At 40.9% G+C, this 17,655-nt stretch overlaps 1 protein-coding gene and 1 long non-coding RNA gene across 3 annotated transcripts in view; one reads left to right on the top strand and one right to left on the bottom strand.

Moving 5' to 3' along the window:
- Positions 1-10,930, bottom strand: part of LOC148213827 (uncharacterized) — a 27,839-nt gene extending 16,909 nt beyond the window's left edge. For both annotated transcript variants that reach the window (XR_015793901.1, XR_015793902.1), the window contains exon 1: positions 10,825-10,930. This is a non-coding gene — a long non-coding RNA (uncharacterized LOC148213827). The remainder of the gene's footprint in view (positions 1-10,824) is intronic.
- LURAP1L (leucine rich adaptor protein 1 like) overlaps positions 10,444-17,655 on the top strand; it is a 27,784-nt gene continuing 20,572 nt past the window's right edge. Inside the window, exon 1 of the mRNA XM_088130525.1 lies at positions 10,444-11,306. Coding sequence (XP_087986651.1) covers positions 11,028-11,306 — 279 coding nt within the window. The 5' untranslated portion in view covers positions 10,444-11,027. The remainder of the gene's footprint in view (positions 11,307-17,655) is intronic.

Raw genomic sequence — 17,655 nt, forward strand, 5'->3', positions numbered from 1 at the left:
CTGTTATGATAAAGAATGAGAGTCAAGCCATAAAATTTATCTGCCTAACTAAATGCAACTCCAGATTCAATTTTTCCTTCTTCTGATATAAGATGCTATCTGATTTGAGCAAGCTGATGAGCCTGACATCCTCTTGATGAAGCCAGTCTCTGGATGTAAGAATGCTTTCTTCTGACTTTACATCTGTACATCTTCTCATCCAGAGACAAAATTTTAAGGACTGCAAGACCTGGACAATTGGATCCCCAATTGTTCTTTCATTAGAATGCCAAGATCCATTAGCTGATGGGGGCAGCACATAATACAACAATAATAATAAATAAAACAGTCCCTGGAACATATTCTTGGATCAGGAATTTATTTTCATGAGCTGAGATCACAATCTTGATGCACAAAAATTCATTCTTTATCTCCACCTCATACACACCCTGTTTTTTTCTATTTCAGAAATCAAACTTAGAACAAGGAAGAGACTATGTGTTCCTATTGTTATTTAAACACTGGGATTGAGAAACCATTGCTAATCTACTTCAAATCAGCCAGAAGACTGCCTGTTAGGAGTGAAGCTGGTAAGACAGGAATCAGCAGCTCCATACTCAAGAGAATTATTGGGTCAACATGGCCAGCTGCCTTCTATGACCTTGAAGGAACAGCCAATATCATTGACCCAAAAATATGAGTAAGAATGCCTATAATTTAACCCTGGAATACATAAAGAGAGACAGTGTAGTTTAGTGGTTAAGATGGTGGACAAGCACCAAAGAGTCCCAGATTCTAGTCCACCTTCAGCCACAGAAACTTACGGAGTTACTTTGGGCCAGGCACTCTCACTGAACCCAATCTACCTCACAAGTTGTTGTTGTGGGAAAAGTGGGAGGAGAGACACTATATATGTCACCTTGAGTTCTTGAATGAAGTACAGAATATAAATCTAACAAATAAGTATGTGACAGATTGGTTGCACTGCACTATAGTAGGTGGATCTTCTGTGTTAATATGGCTTCATTTTGGCTACAAGAAAGAAAGTGATCAAAACATGTGATGTTACTGAAGCTTCTGGTAAGAAACCAGATCCTGACCATGGGGTCAAAGACTTGAAGAGTTGAGGTTTACTGCTAAGTCTGATAAAAGCCTAATGCTTCCAATAGATCCTTTCCATTCCAATAGATACTTTCTGTTAATTCTAGCCCTTCCAGCTGTAAAATACATTAAGAACAATGTTTTATTAAGTTCCCCCAATAAATGTTACTAAGAGTACTTTGGCCTTCTTGGATTTAAGAGGCTTTGCATCCAAGCAGGATTCTTTCTCCCTGTATCCCTACTGACATTAGCTATGTAAAATGGGTGTCTTTCTGAAGTGATCTTCAGAAATTAGATAAATTCACACATTACAATAAGCCTCATCTCACTTAGTCCCTGAGCCCTCTGATTTACTGAATATCAACTGAGCACCCCAATCCCAATGACACAATCAGAGGACTTATCCCATAGCCTTCTTCATATGCCTTCCTCCCATCCGCACAATATTGTTTTGAAAACTACTGCCCTTACAGAGGTCTTTTTGCCACACCTCTGCAAGAAGGCTGATAATATTGATGCCCACACAGAAAGTAATGAGGGGTACAGTGATAGGTTAAGAATGATAAGAGAGCTGAAGGAATTGACTGGCAGGGTGGCAGACTTACGGCAGGGGAATGAGTGGGGCAAAAATGTTGGTCCTTTAGGACTCACAACAAGAGTTTGCAAGAAGAGATAAATGACTGAACATCTCTCCTGTGAGTCCTTCCAACAGACAAACCTGTACTGAGCCCCACTGTTCTTCCCCTGCTGGTGTCTGAATCTATTTGTCCCCTCCTTTCTGAGAAGGAAACCAGAGTACTTTCTCTGCCAGAGCACCCAGACTTCAAGGAAGGAGAGGAAAGTCACAGTACAGCACTAGCTGAAGGAGGAGGAAGGAAGAAAAATTCAAAATTTTGGGGCCTGCTTTCGCTGCCCATCTGAACATCTCTAATCTCTGTGCTTCTCTGGTCCTGTGAAAGAGTGCTCAGATTTAACAACAGTTTGAATGGAAAAGTTAGGAAAGACAGCATGAGCCAAGCAGGCATTCCAGCCTGTCAGCCTTGTGAGGTACTCCAGAGAAGAAGCATACCCAGAAGTACTAGCTCTAACTTTACTATAAGGTTACATTGACAGAATCTTGCAGGTCTGAAAATACATCTCCCCTCCCTTGCCTTTACAGTCCAAAAAATGAGGGAGGTCCCTTCTGAGATGTTTGCCATGTCCTCATTGTTTCTGCAGGCTCAGCTGCCTTTTATCTGAACATTGTCTAGTCTGCAGCTCTTCCTCCTGTCTCCCAAGGTCATTCCCACATACCATTACAAAGCCGCTTCTATGAATGTTCACATGAGAAATCATATTCTGTTTTCATTGGAAAACACTCCTTTCCTGCCAAATCACCTTGATCTGGCTTCAACCTGCTTCAGGCTGGCACCAAAATAGAGGCTCCATTGTAAGAACATGACCCCTAAAAATGGTAAGCAGGCAATCTCAGAGCCAGGCAAGGAGGGTTGTGGATGAGCTGACTCACTTTTGACATCACAGCTCCAGCTCTGAATAATCTGGTGACTGCCTAGCCATATAGTATGTGCTTTTGACCCATAAAACACAATACTGTATACGATGAGCTATCTAAGATCTCTTTCACTAAAGGACATCAGTATCAAATGGGTGAATGATTCATCCCAGATACAAGACAGAATGTCATAACATCTCGTATCATCTAAAGCAGAGGACTTTACACTGCTTCATACATTCAACAGAACACCAGTTAGAACTGAGTATTCAAAGGCAAAACCGAATGTTCTGTGAGGTGACCTGGTCTTAAGAAAGGGAAGAGGTAGGTAAACAAGGAGATAGATATATGCATAATAAGACAAAGCCTTGTAGAATTCACATCTCACGCATAATGAGAAGCAAAGAGAGAGGAAAGAAATCCTTCTTCTATTCTTCATTCAATTATAAAGAGATTATTCAAACCACTAGGACTCTGGTAATAAAAGATACCGGGTGGTTCTTACATGAAGTCCTTCTGGGTAAATCTTTTTGCTAGATATTTGAAAAAATGGCAAATTGAAAAAAGCAACAAAGCCCCTGCCACAAATTACTGAAGTTACTCTAAGGTCATGATTTGCCTAAATAAGAAACATAGCATTGGTACTTCAGTTACCAAAATGCCTTCAGGTTGATAGCCAGTGGAACTCGGTAAAATGAGATGTGGCCTTGAGTACAACCTCAGCCAAGCGTTCACTAATTTCAGCATTGGAAAAGGATACTTCCATGTATAGGCTGAAGACCTACTCAACTCATTAGCAAGCTAAATCTTTTATTCATGTGGGTTACGCTTGGAACCTACTATTTTAAAAAGTGCAGACTTAAATAATTAGAAGCTATTTAGTTACATCAGAACAAAAAGAAGAGCTGAAAAATAGGGACTGCCTCTAGAAACCAAACATTTTTCCCTCCACGGATATCGATTTCAGCATGATGTAATGCCAGGTTAAATATCAACTCAACCATTTTCTGAGGAAATCTATGGACCAAAAATAATAGAACTTTCTGTGAAACTGACAACAGAGCAACAATGAGAAATGCAGACAGAGACTCAATCAACTTTTATAGGCAGCTGCTGCCAGTCAGCAACATGAATTTTGAATGCTTCTTCATACATTCATTCTCTATCTTTAAGAATATTCCAAACTTCAGTATAAAGTAGATACATAAGGTTCATTAGAAAAAGGCATCAGGAATGAGCAAAGCCAGATCATGCTGGAATTGCATATATGATCATGGCAAATCATAGTACCGCTATGATTGTATATGAAGAAAAGTGATTTCCTGCATGTTAATTACTTACCATCCTATAATCTCTTTTCTCCAGCCACTTTTCCTGGCCAAATTACTTTCTCTGTTGAAGTCCAGTAGAGGATAGTATATGGGGAGGGGAGAGGAACACAGAGGGGCCACTACCTGTTACGTGAAAGATGAAGCTGGAAGGTTTTCTTCTGTTTTTTGTACACCAATATCACTTATGATTATTTAAGGACTGGATTTGATAACTAAATGACCTGGGTACCAAACCTACCAAGACAGATATTTCCAGTATTGAGAAATGTAAGTTTCCTCTTTTTTTCTTTTTTTTAAATTATTTTTATATAATCATTATTGAAAAAGAATTTTATACAAGATTAAAGAACGACAGAAACGTAAAGAAAAAAGTAGAAGAAAAGGATAGTGAGAAACAGAAAAAAAACAAAGAGAAAAAAAGAAAAGTATTTGAAGAAGTGACTTTCGATCTTCTTTGTAACAGTTATAAACATAATTATTACCATTTCCGCCTTCCCAAATTGCATATCATGGTTCCCTTTTTCCCATAAACAACCATTTTTAATCAGTAAATCCTGAGATCACCAATTCATTTTTGTCCATTTTCAGCAAAAAGTTCATAAAGAGTTTCTAGTCTTTTATCAAATTCTCTCCCCCCCCACCTTGGTGGGTTAATCTGGGATACAAATATAGTATCTTTCCACTCATGGATCAAATCCTCAGTTGCGGGTTGAACTCCTAAGAGTTTATTCACACTCAGAATCAACATCTGAGTATAAAGCAATGCATGAGGATAAAGAAATTTTAATCTCATTCAAACAAGTCAGAAGGACTTATACTCTGACAAAAGGCAGTGCAAGAAATATGTATTCAACCTGTGCTGGATAGGATTATATTTTCTTTGAAAGAGTCAGGTTCATAGTTTGGTGTATTCTTGGACTCAACCCTGAACTTTTTTTTTTTCAAATTCAAATTTGATTTCAATTCAAACCTGAACTGTCCAGGTTCCACTGATTGCCAAAAATGAGTTTGTACAGCTAAAGCTAGACTGTCATCTGCAGCGTTCTTGAGGATCTCACTATGATGACATTTGGACTACTAGAACGTAATTGCCTGAGGGTGCCTCATATTCAAAGCATTTGGAAACTTCAGCAAGTATAGAATTGGATCTGGAAACCAAACATTAATTTTTGAGCAGGTACCTGGCATGCTGCCTAAACTTCAAAATCTATGCCAAGAGAAAGAAAGAAGTTCTATCCAAGAGATAAGAAAAGCTAAAATCTGCAACTTCATTGAATATATCCTGGTCAGATGTAGATATATCACACACTTCTCAAGCACCTAATAAATTGGACTGATTTTAAAGTCAATTCCAGTTTTCCATCTTAATGTATTTCCTTTAAAAAGCCTAATCCACCAGGAGACCTGGATAACTTTGGTCTCTCTTGTATGGCTGGTATAACTGTTAGATGCTGCCTCCTACTTCCTGCCATACTGTGAATCTTATCTACATGCAGCTGGATGAATACATGTTTAATGCTTAGAATTTTATGAAAAAAACGTTTAAAAAAAGGGATACTGCAAATGTAAACAAGGGATGGAGCTTCAATCACATAGTTACAGCTGCCATCTTGGGTTTTTTTTCTAACTGGAAGTGCCCCAGGTTACAAAGATCATGAACTCCTGCATTTGCTACTAGTTTAAATTTTGGGGGTAGGGAAAATATTATGCTGTTGTTAAACTACACTTACTCTAAAATCCTTCCTAGATTTTTTTTTCTTTTTTTTTAAGGTGGTGATAACCACTTCTCACCATGGAACATTTTTTAAAAAGGTCCTCTCAAGTGTGAAAAAGACAATGAGGTTCTTTCTTCAGTCTTTATGTTAATGATTGGTTAGACTTCATCAGCTAAATGCAGTTACAGGTAAGAGCAGGCAATTCTTACAAAACAAATGGATAGTGTTTTATTGTGTTTCCTGTCTCAGCTTCTAAGACAGCTAGAGACTTGTTTCAAAAAATGAAAGGTGGGAATCTTGAGATGATGACTCTTTGGAGGAAAAATGTCTCCGTGCTAACATCCATTACTGTAGTACTACAATTGATTTCAAGTCAGATGTTTTTGAAGCCATCAGATATTGGGGATCACTGTATACCTGTTACAACCTTCACACTGGTAAACCTCAGTGTAGTCAGAGGCATACATAATGCTGAGGAAACAGCATTATTGCCCGTGAATGAACAAACTTTGAAAGTCTGTTACCAAAGGCATTATTTTAAGCTTAACAAAACATTTTCTATTTTTGCATCTTGTCTGCATATAGCCTTGACTAACATTGGAGAAATCTGAAAATTCTGACACTGGAGGGCAACATGCTGGGGAATTTTTTTTTTTAAATCTCTTCCATATTTTACCCTACAATCTTTGCAAGGCACACAAATAACAACAAACATAAACTCAGACATGCTGCTTCTTTGTTCGCACTGAATTTACTTGAAAGGAAATCTACTTTTTCCCAGATAATGGAACAGGAGAGAATCATCTTAGATTTGCTTAAAAAAAAAAAAACAGGTTTGGCAGCAGATGAAGGCCCCTTATTTAATCTCCATTTTTGGAGAGGTGAATAATCTCCCTTGGGGGTATAGTTGATATACAACAAGGTCTGTTGAAAGAACCTTTTCTCACAAATACACCCCAAGAACCACTCTTTTCTGCTGTATTTCCATATTTATGGATGCACTTATTCAACATATTTCTATGCCACTGCAATCAAAACAACTTTGGCGGCTTACACAGAAATACCAATCTAAAACAGACCCAATACAAAACATACAGTAAGATAAAATAAAGTAAGAATTCTTTCATCTGATTCCCCAGCCCATACCTGAGGCAGCCTCAAGTCATCTGTAGCTGTTCCAGTGTTAAAGCAGCGTTTTTCCTCATATCCTAACAGTTTCCCCCCATGGATAAAATCCAAGCACTTTACCTACTATTCTATGCAGTCAGACTAGGTATAGTCAGTTGACCCCTGATGGCTGGGATTTAGCCAACATCTATTGGCCATTTTAGGCTGAGGCTGCCGTGCCCCTCCCCTCTGTTCCCTGGGCAATGTCTTCCAGCAGTGTATGTGTATTCAATGGGAACTGAATTGTGACTCATTATTGAAAGAAAAAATCCAGAAAACATTTTAGGTGGAAGGGATGGGGGTTGTTGATGAGAATTGGAGGGCAGTCATCCTTCAAGATCCACTGTAGCTCCCCTTTTCACACAAGAAGGATAGGTCTGAAGTGGGGAGTCTGTTCTATCTGTGATCACATTGCCTTGTTTCAGGAATAGGGCAGGCCAGGGGCAGCCCTGCTCTCCCACAGTGACTATCCGGCCAATCGTGTATGCAGAGAATGACCAAAAAGGATTTATTCATTCAGATGGATTTGGTCTCCAAAGTTTTATTGTTGCTTTAAAAAAATGCAGCCATGGCAACTGCAAACTAAAAAAGGGGGGAAATGTAATTATAGAGGTGTGCAGGTATGTGTGTATGTGGAGAGAAAAAGAAAGAGAGAGGGAGATTATAGATCAGCAGAAGGGCAAAGTTTTAAAATGCACACACATGTACAATTGCCATTAATTTTTATTTGGGGGGAAAAAGATCTATTGGAAGTCAGTATACTTGGCTGATTGTTGTCATCTGTCTTTTGGTCTCTGTTTGTATGTAATGTAGCAGATTATTTTAATATGGGGTGTACACCTTAATTATGTAAAGAGATTAGATGCCTTCTGTTGTTTCAGATTACAGTATTTCATTCTCCAAGACAAGAACATATCATGTTTCCATCTTGTACACACTGCTGAGGCCTCAAGGAAAGAAAGCCAAGGCAGATTAGCTGCTATTCTTTTAAAGGGCAGCCCATGTGAGATAAAAACAAATAAAAGATCAGGTAAAGTTGTTCAGCCTGTTTCCCAGTTTAGCAATAATGCAGTGAACTCAAGGAATCTTCTTATTCCCCACCATGAGTGGAAAAAGAAAAGATACACTGAATAAATATTAGGCCCAAGATTTGGTTCCATTTGTTAGATAATGGTGACACACTTTTATTGAAACCAGTGTGACCAAAATGAGCCATGCCATATTACAACCAGTTGTGGGGATATGATATCCTGACTCACCAATCATGTACAGGTAGTCTTTATTTAGCAACTGCCTTGTACAGCAATATTTCACAGTTACAATGTTGATGAAAAATTAACTTTGCGACCTGTCCTCACATTTACAACCTTCGCAGGTCTATAAAACAAAGGAAAGCTGAAGTAAGATCATAAGGACAGTTGCACTTTCACTTAGTGACCATTTTGCTTAATGACTGAGTTGTCGGTCCCAAGTGTCACTAAATGAGGATTACCTGTATTATGGTCTTCCCTGCAGGTAGTCACGATCCACAGACTGGAAGGCAGTGTGCAAAGAAAGAGAGACAAATGAATGCCTTTCCAAGATAGAAACAAGGGGAAGAAAAAATAAAATTGCTCAAGGATTTGGACAGATAATCTGCAAACAGTCCTGAATTACATCTGGCACTGCAAGCACCTGCAGCATATACTCTGCATATAATAGACCTCATAAATGGCAGTTTAAAAACTCAGGTTTTGTGTGACAAGTCTCAGAAAAATGCTATATGGCAGAGCGAGTGTGGTGTAGTGATTACCATGTTGGACTAGGACTAGTGAAGACCACATTCAAATCCATCTTAACTATGGAGAGTCACTTGGTGGCTTTAGGCCAGTGATTCTCTCTCAGCCCAAACTATCCCACATGGTTGTTTTTAGGATAAAATAAACTGAGGATCCCCATTTAAGCAACCTTGAGATCTTGGAAGAAAGGCAGAATATAAATCTAAAAAGTAAATAATTCAAAACATAGCTAATTTCCATGTCCCAAGGGAATCAGACTTCCCAATATGACTCCATCATTACAAACAACCTTGGGGAAATAAATTACTCTTAATATAGAAACTATAAAAATAAATAAATGCATGGATTCACCAGTTCTGCCCACGAGGCATCCCAAAGTAGCATCTCTGGTCTGATACTAGCTTACTTGGAAAATATGACGGAAAAGTAAAGTGGAAACTTTTTCCTGGTCTGTAAAGAACAAAACCAGCCAACTGGTGGCTGGCGATGGATGGAAGGTGGCAACCATCAGAGATAAGCCTTGTATGGTCCTTCAACCTTGTTTGTTATCTTTTTCTTTTCCTCATTGGGCTAAAAATATCTGTTTTATGAAACTGGTCTTTGTAAGTCCAGTGGAAATTTCCTCCAAATCAAGTTATTGTTTCAGGTAAGGGAATTTCTTCAGATTATAGCAAGGGAGGAATCACTGCCATCACCACCCAATCTAATACTAGTTGCATTTGAAATGCAAATATAATTTGTGGGGCTTAAAGTAGTTGGCTTCTGATGAAGTTAAACTTTTTTATCCTCTACCTAGTTTAATGTTTAAACTACAGTGTAACATAAATTTTATTGAAGAACAGGATTTTCAACAGGAATTTTAAGGAAGAGGGAGCATCACAAAATTATGAGTGGCAATTTTAAAAAACTTCCACTAAGTTTTTTATTTTGTTGTTGCTTAAACTCATTAGTTCTTCCCTATCAAATGCATCTTCAATATTTATTTATTATTTCAATTTACAGTCATGTTCCCTTGGGGCAGAAATATCAAAAGAAAATATGGACCAATTAAATCTAATTGTCGTTTTCAAGGTAAGATCGTTGTTAATCCAATGAAAAGGTTCTGTCTGAAAAGGAAGATGGAAAATTTGGACTGAAGCACCATTCCATAGGAAGTGCATTCCATAATTTGGGAGTGACGCAGGAGAACGCCCTTTATAATACTGCATTACAGTACAACAACATGCTGGCTAGTGGTTATCTCAGCTGAAGCCCCAGTAGGGTTCCATCTTGGGAAAATCTTCAGATCTCATTTCCTGAGTAATTTCTTAGGAACCATATGTGCAGGTGGGAGGGTATCAGAAGGTTGAAAGAAACTGGAAAGGTTGCAGAACTCCAATGAAATGGATGAAAGCTGCAATGCATGCTGGAGGGGAAACTAATTGCTGGAGGGGAAACAAGAGGGAATGGAATGGAGGATCTTAGGGAGGGGCTCGGCTGGTTCGGGGGATCGAAACTCCGAAACAGGCGCCTTTTACAGTGCCACGTTTTGTGTCAGGCCCCAGTTGTGTGTCCTTAAAATAGAGACCAGGTATACAATTTTCCTCTTCCAGAAAGAACCCCCACTAGAGGTGCAATGGAAAAGGAATGCACTTTATGGATTTTCGTCACTGAAGATACACCGCTGAGATCAAAGAGACGGCTGGGAACATTGAGCGCGCGGGTTTACGTAAAATAGGCGAACCGGTTTCTTCTCCAGGCACTTGAGTGGAAGGGTCGTTCCCACCTGACCCTTCTGCCACGGAGGTTTAAAGTTTCCGATTTTTCGGGAAAACTCGAATGACGCCTGGAACCGGCTACCTGTCCGGAAACAAGTTCGCCTCGAAGTGGGAGGCGGAATACGGCGTGATTGCTGCGAAGCGACGTGCGCCCTAAAAACAGCCCTTAATCCCAGACGCTGACTTCAGTATTAAAATAAGGCTACGGGAGAGAAGGCGGAGGGGGGGGATGGCCATCCAACAAGTCCCTTTTGCCCTCTTATCTGCGCGGCGCGCTGCTGCCCCTAAGCGAGGCCAACGCTGCATTCTCGGGCCAGATAATAATAGCATGAATAAAAGAATAATAACGCCCTGCAGGTTCGTTTGATTGTGCCCGCTTTCCGTAACCGCCCTCCCCCCGCCCGCAGCTGGTGCAACCCAGGGGCTGGGGTTTGCAATCCAAATAATGCAGCTGCCGGAAAGCGGCGAAGGCGACCACTCCGGCTGCCTCCTACGGCGAGTCACCTGGCTGGCTCGTCGCGCTCTCCCTTCCCCCGCTCCACCTCTGACTGTCGCGGCCGGGGTGGATTACCTCAACGGGACTAACATGGGGAGGTCGCCGAGTGCCGGGCAGCACGGCTGAAGGCTTAGCTCTTCCTACCCCGCCCCCCCCCCCCCCCCGCGGTTGCTGCTCCCTTAATCCGAAAAGCCGCCTTCGCGAAAAAGCCATGGAAGATTGTTCCCTGCCCGATCTGCGAGACATCGAGCTCAAGCTGGGGCGCAAAGTCCCCGAGAGCCTAGCGCGCTCCTTGCGTGGGGAGGAGCCCGCCGTCGCCCGCGACAGGGAAAAGGAGCGGGAGCAGCCCGGCGGAGGGCCTGGTGTCGCTGGCTTCTCCGCTTCCCGGGCCCCCAGAGCCGCCATGCTCAGCGGCCCCGGCGGCGTCGGCAGCAGCTCCAGCGCCCTGGAAAGACTGGAGACCAAACTTCACCTCCTCCGACAAGAAATGGTGAGTATTCTCCCACCCACCAATAACGAGGCAGCAGCGCCGAATCTGACCACTGCTCACTACGGGACTCCCTTTGGAACGCTCCTCCTCGATTTGGCAAGCGTTTTCTGGAGGAAACATTCAAAGGCGGGGGAATCGCTTTGCCCCCTTCTCCAAGGGAACTTGAGGGGGAGAATAAACGTTGGAGGGAGACCAATTACACCAGGCGGGTCCTGAGGTGATTAGGGCTGTTTAAAAACAGGACAGAAGAGTTGGGGTGTGTGGGGGGGTGTTTGTTAATTTATAATGCCGGTGAAATAAACAGTGTTTCTGAGCATGATACAGTGGAGGGAAGACAGAATTTTTATGGCTTCCTTGGAATCCTGGGATTAAGTATTCTTGATGGTGGGAAATAGAACAGAGGACCAGTCTGGCTGAAACCCAACTTTCAGAACAAAGATACTTTATTGAGATACTTTATTTATCAATGCATTGTATTTCTCCTCCCTGACTCACTCCTCCAGGGGTATGTTTTGGGTGAGTAAAAGTGCCCTTTATCCACACAAGGGATGGCAAATCACCTGCCCCCAGAACAGGTCCAGGTAGACTGAGGAACAGAAGTCAAAATGTGGATAATGGGCATGTTGCTTCATATGGAACCCACATCACATTTTCTTTCTACTGCCATATATCCAGTCTTGCTCCAAAAGACTGGAAGGAGGACTGTAGTCCAACTGTGGGTGTGCATGTGTGTGCAGTTTCTCGTACATGTCTAGTTACTGGAGCAAACTTCCAGCTTGTAAGTATCTGAATGCTGTCTTACTTAGTATCCATTAATGTGCTGAATCCTCTGAAATTCAAAAAAGACACAGTCTTAATTAAATAACTTCAAAATAAGGGATACTTCCTAATGAAGTGTTTGGCACATTTCTGATCATATTTAGGTCAGAGGTCTAGCAATACAGAAGGGTTATTTTGATAAGTTAAACATTTCCCAGTTGAAGGGCCTGGCTACCACACAGGTTTGTCTTTGCTTAGAATTCAGTTGTTTCTCTCCTTAATCCTGGAATAAACTCCATCACCACTCCACTCCTTGTGCTTCGCTCAAAGCTTTAATTTGGGCCCTGAGTTAATCCTGAATTTCTTCTCAGGACCATGGCTAGTTCCTAGAACATTTTTATGTCACTGTAAGGAAAGATGCCACTGGGCACATGCAGAGTATATGCAACTGAACAGCTGGAGCCACATGCCTCCCAGGGTTCTTGAACCCAGGAGCTTTAATATATATTCCATCCATCCATCCATCCATCCATCCATCCATCCATCCATCCATCCATCCATCTATTGTTCTAACTATCTATTAAGTGTATTGCTCATAATCTTAACTCTGTAGAATCATAGTTCTATAGGTTGGTTTAAGTATTTCATAGTACATGAGATAAAAGTATATACTTTTGTAAGGAGAAATAGAATTGCAATCTGTATTCTTAGAGTACCCGTTAAATGCACATCCTCTCTTTTTAACTCCATCCACAAAGAAAACAAACATGAAAAACTATCCCTGTTAGTAATTCATTTCACACAGTATTGTTTTGAAGAAAATTATATATTCATTCAGAGCTGTTCAAGAATACAGTCCCACTTTTTTCCCTATGAAATTCAAGATAACCAGCCATACACCAAGTGCTGTGCAGTCCCCTTGTATAATAAGTATATCAGAGCTTTACGTGGGGATTCCTGCTCAACCTCCGCTATCAGGTTCAGCAAACCCTAAAGAACGATAGGCAGCAATAATAGCTGTCCGAAGAAAAGAAAAGCCTTGTTACAAAGAGTGTGGGTAAATTGACTTAGAGCCTTGGCCTGTTCTGCCCAGTCCCTTCTTAAATTAGTTGCTGACTGTCTTGTCCATCCAAACAGCTGATCTCCCTTGCCCTTTTACAAGAACTGAAAAATGAATGTGGTGAAAGCTGTCCAACCTTGACTTAAGGTCTAGATGCCCAGGAAGAGAAATTAGTGATGTTCCATGCATGGGGCTTAGCCAGGCCATCTCTCCTTGCTCAAATACTCCAGGATTACTGTGTTGGCAGACTCTTTTGTCCATGTGCTGCTGGACAAAAGGGCACCTGAAGACTGTGTCTGGGGCACCTGCTCTAGTCTGAAGCCACATTCAGCAAATGCTGTTCTTTGTCCTGGGCTGCAGTCAAGTGGCAGTGCCAGGGAAGCAGTTGCCAAGGTAGCATTACCCAAGCTGTTGAAAATGGTTCCCAGACATGTGCTTTTGAAGACACATTTCATATTTTGAGAAGCAATACTGTGTAATGCGGACTTGAATAGAGTTTGGGCTGTTCCATTTTTTTTTTCTCTTAGGAGAAAAAAGGGGCTAAGCTTCCTTTTACCGGCTTTTTTTCAAGCAGAGCCTGGGTAGGACCATTATGTTTATTTAAGATCTCTGTCCTCAGCTTTCTTTTCACTGTGTCCTATTTCCATGTCCAATTTTTCTTTTCTTTTTTTCTTTTTTGTCTCACAAAACCAATAAATGGGAGTTTGTGGGGAAATGCAGTATCTGAAGTAAGTCTTGAAAGTATATTTCAATCAATCGGGATCTATATTTTACATTCATTGAATGTAAAATATAGATCCAACTGACCAATTCAATAGCTGAGTTATCCTTTGAATAGTTCCTCTTCCATGTATGGAGCCTAGGACAATTGTCCATTTCTTCCTACCTCGTTGACTCTTGTGTTATATGTCACAGCCAGAAATGGAAATTGCATATTTGGTAGCAAATGTATATGTGAACATCAGCTTCATGGGACAAAAAAATTATAGGGAATATTCATAATGATAGTCATGGCCAGCTTATATGCTTCTGGAGCAGGGATGAACAACTGCTGGCCACAGAGCTGCTGGCTGCCCTCAGATTAATTTCATGCATTCCTGGGGTTTGTTTTAGAAGCTACCAGTTCATATTGTAAGAATAATTTTTTCCAGCCTCCTACATAGGGAGGGAGAGAGAAGGAAGAAGATATGAAAGAACTAAAAAAGAAGTGTTTGAGAAAGAGACAATAGATGGTCTCACCCACTTGTTTCAGCCCCACCTTTGTTGACAAGCATCATCCTACAGATTTCCCCAAGGGAATACAGCATGAGGTTTTCCACCTTGTGTTCTGAAACAGTGTTGTTTAAACAATGTACTCCAGGACACGGATGTTTTCTGAACAACTTGAAGGGTATTCTGTGAGTGTTTCTAGCATTCAGTTTTTCTAACCACCATACTCTAGCTCTACAAGTAGCCTGTCCAGTAATGAAGAGATGTTGGCAGATCTCTCCTCAAATGTCAAATTGAAACAGTTGGGGAAAAAATCACTAGAAGAATTTTGGATGAAAGTTCAGAAAGAATACAACTTCTAGTGAAAAGCAATGAAAGGTCTTATCACCTTTTCCATCCACATCTCTTTGTGAAAGTAGATTCTCAGACCTCACCACAACCAAATATTGAAAAACTTGGGGTTTATTTTAACAAATCTCATGACAGATATTGATGAAATAAACCATAATGTGCAAGCTCATATATCCAATTAAGATTTGTAGTCAATGCATTTAATGTAAGGAAAAATAAAGAGCATTATTAAAACATGTTTTACTTCAAAATAACTTTTCTCATTTTATTAGTGAAACATTCATAGACACTTCTCATTGGTGTTGCAAAGTCTTGAGAAACATGCCTCCCACTTGGGATGATCAAATACACTATGAGAATATCTTCTCTTACAGATCTTTGGACTAGCCCATATTGACCTAGGACTTGTTGACAGCATGGATGTTAAGATTATTCTCTAGAAATGACACCTCTCCACCTGCCCCCTAGAATAAGTTGTTTCAAGCACACTCATATTTGCTGACTAATTCAGATTTTTTTCCCCTAATAGTTCTTCTCTAAGGAAATATGAGTTCTTTTGAAGATAACAATCTTGTGGTTGCATTGATACTTCCCCTCCAGCTCACTTCAGCTTAACACTTCTTATACAAAGGAATACAAAGCAATCAGAGGCTAGAAGGAGATCAGTGGCTGCTATCCCAGCACAGCCATTGCTGTAGATGGCCTAGCCTTCTCAAGTCATTTTACTTTGATCCTTGCCATTTTCAGCTTTCTTTTAAAAAAAGAAAGGCCTTTATCTTAGGAAGATATAAGGTAGGAGTGGCAAGGGCACTCAGCACTCTCAAATAGCTGCAACAGTTCAGCCTCCTTACCTTCCTAGAGCTCTAGATGTAGGCTTATGGTGGCAAGGGTGGGAAGCCAGACACTATTTTGATTTTCCCATGGTGCCCTGGAGCACCTGATGTCCAGTTATTAGACTTAGCCAGCATGACCAGCCCCTTCATGGATCACTGCCTTGTCGTGGCAAAGGGGCGTGCATAACTCAGTGAAGCCATGAGCTATGCCATGCAGGGCCATCCAAGACAGACAGGTCATTACAGAGTTCTGACAAAATGTGGTCCACTGGAGAAGGAAATGGCAACCCACTCCATTATCCTTGCCAAGAAAACCCCATGGACATTGTCAAAAGCCTAAAAGATATGACACTGGAAAATGAGCCCCTCAGGTCGGAAGGTGTCCAATATACTACTGGGGAAGAGCGGAGGGCAATTCCAAGTAGCTCCAGAAAGAGTGAAGCAGCTGGGCTAAAGCCGAAAGGACGTTCAGCTGTGAATGTATCTGGAAGCAAAAAGAAGGTTCGATGCTGTAAAGAACAATATTGTATAGGTACCTGGAATGTAAGATCTATGAACCAAGGCAAGCTGGATGTGGTCAAACATGAGATGACAAGACTGAACATCGACATCTTGGGAATCAGCGAATTAAAATGGACGGGAATGGGTGAATTTAATTCAGATGACCATTATATCTACTACTGTGGGCAAGCAACCCTTAGAAAAAATGGAGTAGCACTCATCGTCAATAAGAGAGTGGGAAAGGCAGTAATGGGGTACAACCTCAAAAACGACAGAATGATCTCAGTGCGTATCCAAGGCAAACCATTCAACATCACAGTAATCCAAGTCTATGCCCCAACCACTGATGCCGAAGAAGCTGAAGTTGACCGGTTCTATGAAGACCTACAACACCTTCTAGAACTAGCACCAAAAAAAGATGTCCTTTTCATCATAGGGGATTGGAATGCTAAAGTAGGAAGTAATAAGGAATAATTGGAATAACAGGCAAGTTTGGCCTTGGAGTACAAAATGAAGCAGGACAAAGGCTAATAGAGTTCTGTCAAGAGAACAAGCTGGTCATAGCAAACACTCTTTTCCAACAACACAAGAGACTCTACACATGGACATCACCAGACGGTCAATACCGAAACCAGATTGATTATATACTTTGCAGCCAAAGATGGAGAAGCTCTATACAGACAGCAAAAACAAGACCAGGAGCTGACTGTGGCTCAGATCATGAGCTTCTTACTGCAAAATTTAGGCTTAAATTGAAAAACATAGGGAAAACCACTAGACCACTCAGGTATGACTTAGATCCTATTCCTTGTGAGTTCACAGTGAAGGTGATGATTAGATTTAGGGGATTAGATTTGGTAGACAGAGTGCCTGAAGAACTATGGACAGAAATCCATAACATTGTACAAGAGGCAGCAACTAAAACCATCCCGAAGAAAAAGAAATGCAGAAAAATGGCTATCTGATGAGGCTTTACAAATAGGTGGGGAAAGAAGGAATGTGAAAAGTAAGGGTGAAAGGGAAAGATATAACCAACTAAATGCAGATTTCCAGAGAGTAGCAAGGAGAGATAAGAAGGCCTTCTTAAATGAATAATGCAAAGAAATTGAGGAAAACAATAGAAAGGGGAAGACTAGAGATCTCTTCAAGAAAATTGGAGATATCAAAGGAACATTTAGTGCAAAGATGGGCATGACAAAAAAGGCAGGGACCTATCAGAAGAGATTAAGAAGAGTGGCAAGAATACATAGAAGAACTATACAAGAAAGATCTTAATGTCCCTGATGTCCATGCTGGTGTGATCACTAACCTTGAGCTGGACGCCCTAGAGAGCGAAGTCAAGTGGGCCTTAGGAAGCATTACTAACAACAAAGCTAGCGGAGATGACAGTATTCCAGCTGAAATATTTAAAATACTAAAAGATGATGCTGTTAAAGTGCTGCACTCAATATGCCAGCAAGTTTGGAAAATGCAACAGTGGCCATGGGATTGGAAAAGGTCAGTTTACGTTCCAATTCCAAAGAAGGGCAATGCCAAAGAATGCTAAAACTACCGCACAATTGCGCTCAGTTCACATGTAAGCAAGGTTATGCTCAAAATCCTACAAGCTAGGCTTCAGCAGTATGTGAACTGAGAA

Source organism: Python bivittatus, unplaced genomic scaffold (assembly GCF_059951505.1).
Source record: "Python bivittatus isolate LINGU-HERP-01145 unplaced genomic scaffold, Pbiv_v1 ctg000850_np1212, whole genome shotgun sequence".
Taxonomy (NCBI): Eukaryota; Metazoa; Chordata; class Lepidosauria; order Squamata; family Pythonidae; genus Python; species Python bivittatus.